At 42.5% G+C, this 2,327-nt stretch overlaps 1 protein-coding gene across 1 annotated transcript in view; it reads right to left on the bottom strand.

The window, feature by feature from the left end:
* Window positions 1-2,327, bottom strand: part of LOC111976559 (plexin-D1-like) — a 99,600-nt gene that overhangs the window by 25,674 nt on the left and 71,599 nt on the right. Inside the window, 1 exon segment of the mRNA XM_024005477.2 lies at window positions 307-446. Coding sequence (XP_023861245.2) covers window positions 307-446 — 140 coding nt within the window.

The following is a 2,327-nucleotide window of genomic DNA, read 5'->3' as shown; positions in this document are numbered from 1 at the left end:
ACACACACACACACACACACACACACACACGGAGATGCACAAGGACACAATAATACCACACAATCAGCATAATAAAACCACACACCAAGACAGTTTCCATAACAAATACAGCCAAGAACCAAAACAGAGCCTCTGAACAGACAACAAATGCAGCAGCTGAAGAAATAACAATACCTCACGCACGATATAACCAAACAACTCAACTGGACTGTCTCCTTTAGAATAACACAAAGCCTACAGATTCAGCACAGCAACATACAAGTCCAACAGTGAAGACGATTTAATAATTCACACAGTAAGACTCACGTGAGTATGGTGCAGTCCTGGGTGCCGTTGACCTTGACTCTGACCTGAGAGCCAGTGTCCAGGTGCTCCCCCCTGATGGTCACCCTGGTTCCCCCTGAACGAGAGCCTTTCCTAGGCTCCATAGACAGCAGCTTGGGGACCTGGGGTGGAGGTGGGACATATTCATGTGCCATGTTGTTATTACCGTTTTTTTTCAATTGCTAACATGCATTGGTCAAAACTGAAGTTACATTGTCAAAACTCTTCACACAGTCAGCGAAACAGAAGTGTATGTGGTCCAAGCTGTGAATCATTTTTCATTGCTTTCACACAAAATGCTTTCAATGACCACATTCTCCGAAATCCATGAGCTCTTTTCTCATTCATACTCCACCACCTGCTAAACTATATATTTGCAGCATGTTTTCAAATGCTGACACACTGTTTCCAAAACTGTTAAAAACACATTCAAAACAGAATGATGGCAAATGTTGTGCATTTCTGCAGTAACCAGATTGAAACATATAGAAAATCTCAGCAGAAAATGTAATTATTCCAAACACAGCTGATTGCAATTTCAGCTGAAAGCCTACCAAAGTGTCCTGTTTTTAATCTCGTTATCAAACAGACATAAGAGGACGGCTTCGGAATGATTTAGTTTGGAAACATGGATCAAGGAAGGTTGGTGGGGCAAGAAGAGTGGCAGGGAGAGGGAGAATGTGTGGAGGACAAAGGAGAGGAAGACCAAGAGCGGTGGTCTCTGATGAGATAAGGGCCACAATTATTGTTGTAAACCATGGTCTCATTTGAGAGAGGCTGGTTTAAGGGTGGAACCAAATCTTCAGCGTTCAACAGTTGCATCAATAGTACAAATTTTCCGGTAAAACAACAGGTGAGATGTGCATCCTTCAATGACAATTTAACTATTATTGCAGTACAATACAGTATGTTCACATTTTTACATGTACTGACATTTTGAAATATATTGATTGTTTTGTGTTTTTCAGTAGGATCCAAAGGTTGCCTCCCACAGGAGGGAGAGGCAGAATATTATTAGATGCGCAGGAAATTGCCATTATTGACATGGTAATTGGCCACAATGCAATAAAACTGCGGGAAATTCAGGACAGAGTGCTGGAAGACAATATCACTTTTGGGAATGTGAAAACGGTCAGCACAACAACAATTACCAGAGTCCTAGAGAAACTAAGGATGAAGCAGTTGTACACGGTACCCTTTGAGAGAAAAAGTGAATGTGTGAAAGAACTCTGGTATCAATATGTCCAGGTAAGATGTCTGTTCAATAACCAAACAGGGTACAAACACAGCTATGGATAATGTAAAGTACTGTAAAATTGTGGATTTACTGTATTACTGTATTAGATAATACTGGAGATGGAAGCCAGGCAAACTGCACATACATTCATCTTTGTGGATGAAGCTGGATTCAACCTGGCAAAAACACGCCGCAGATGAAGAAATGTGATTGGACAGAGAGCAACCGTGGATGTCCCAGGCCAGAGAGGAGCTAACATCACAATGTGTGTAGCACTGTCCAATGATGGTTTGCTGTTACACAAATACCTCATTGGCCTCTACAATACAGAGASGCTCGTTTCTTTTCTGGATGACCTGCATAATCGACTTGTCAGCGGAGGAGAGAGGGGCAAGAAACTCCCCTACCTTCGTTGTTGTGTGGGATAATGTGGTATTCCACCACTTTGATGCACATCCCAGGATGTCAGTACTATCTCTGCCTCCATATTCCCCCTTCCTAAAGCCCATAGAGSAGTTTTTCTGCGTGGAGGTGGAAGGTGACCACCATCCACATGACTAGATGTCCTTACTGGATGCGAGGTAAGGAGACACTTCTCCTGAAGACTGCCAGGGTTGGATTAGACATTCCAGAAGATACTTTCCAAGATGCATCGCCAGAGAAGACATGATGTGATGTTGATGAGAACTTTTGGCCAAATGCAGGAGAGAGGGAGAACTAGAATCCTCACAGTACTGTACAGTATGAGTGTTATACTATACATGTT

The sequence above is a fragment of the Salvelinus sp. IW2-2015 genome, linkage group LG17 (assembly GCF_002910315.2).
Source record: "Salvelinus sp. IW2-2015 linkage group LG17, ASM291031v2, whole genome shotgun sequence".
In the NCBI taxonomy this organism is placed as follows: Eukaryota; Metazoa; Chordata; class Actinopteri; order Salmoniformes; family Salmonidae; genus Salvelinus; species Salvelinus sp. IW2-2015.
The sequence above is the reverse complement of the archived record's forward strand: the minus strand, read 5'-3'. Positions and strand labels throughout refer to the sequence as shown.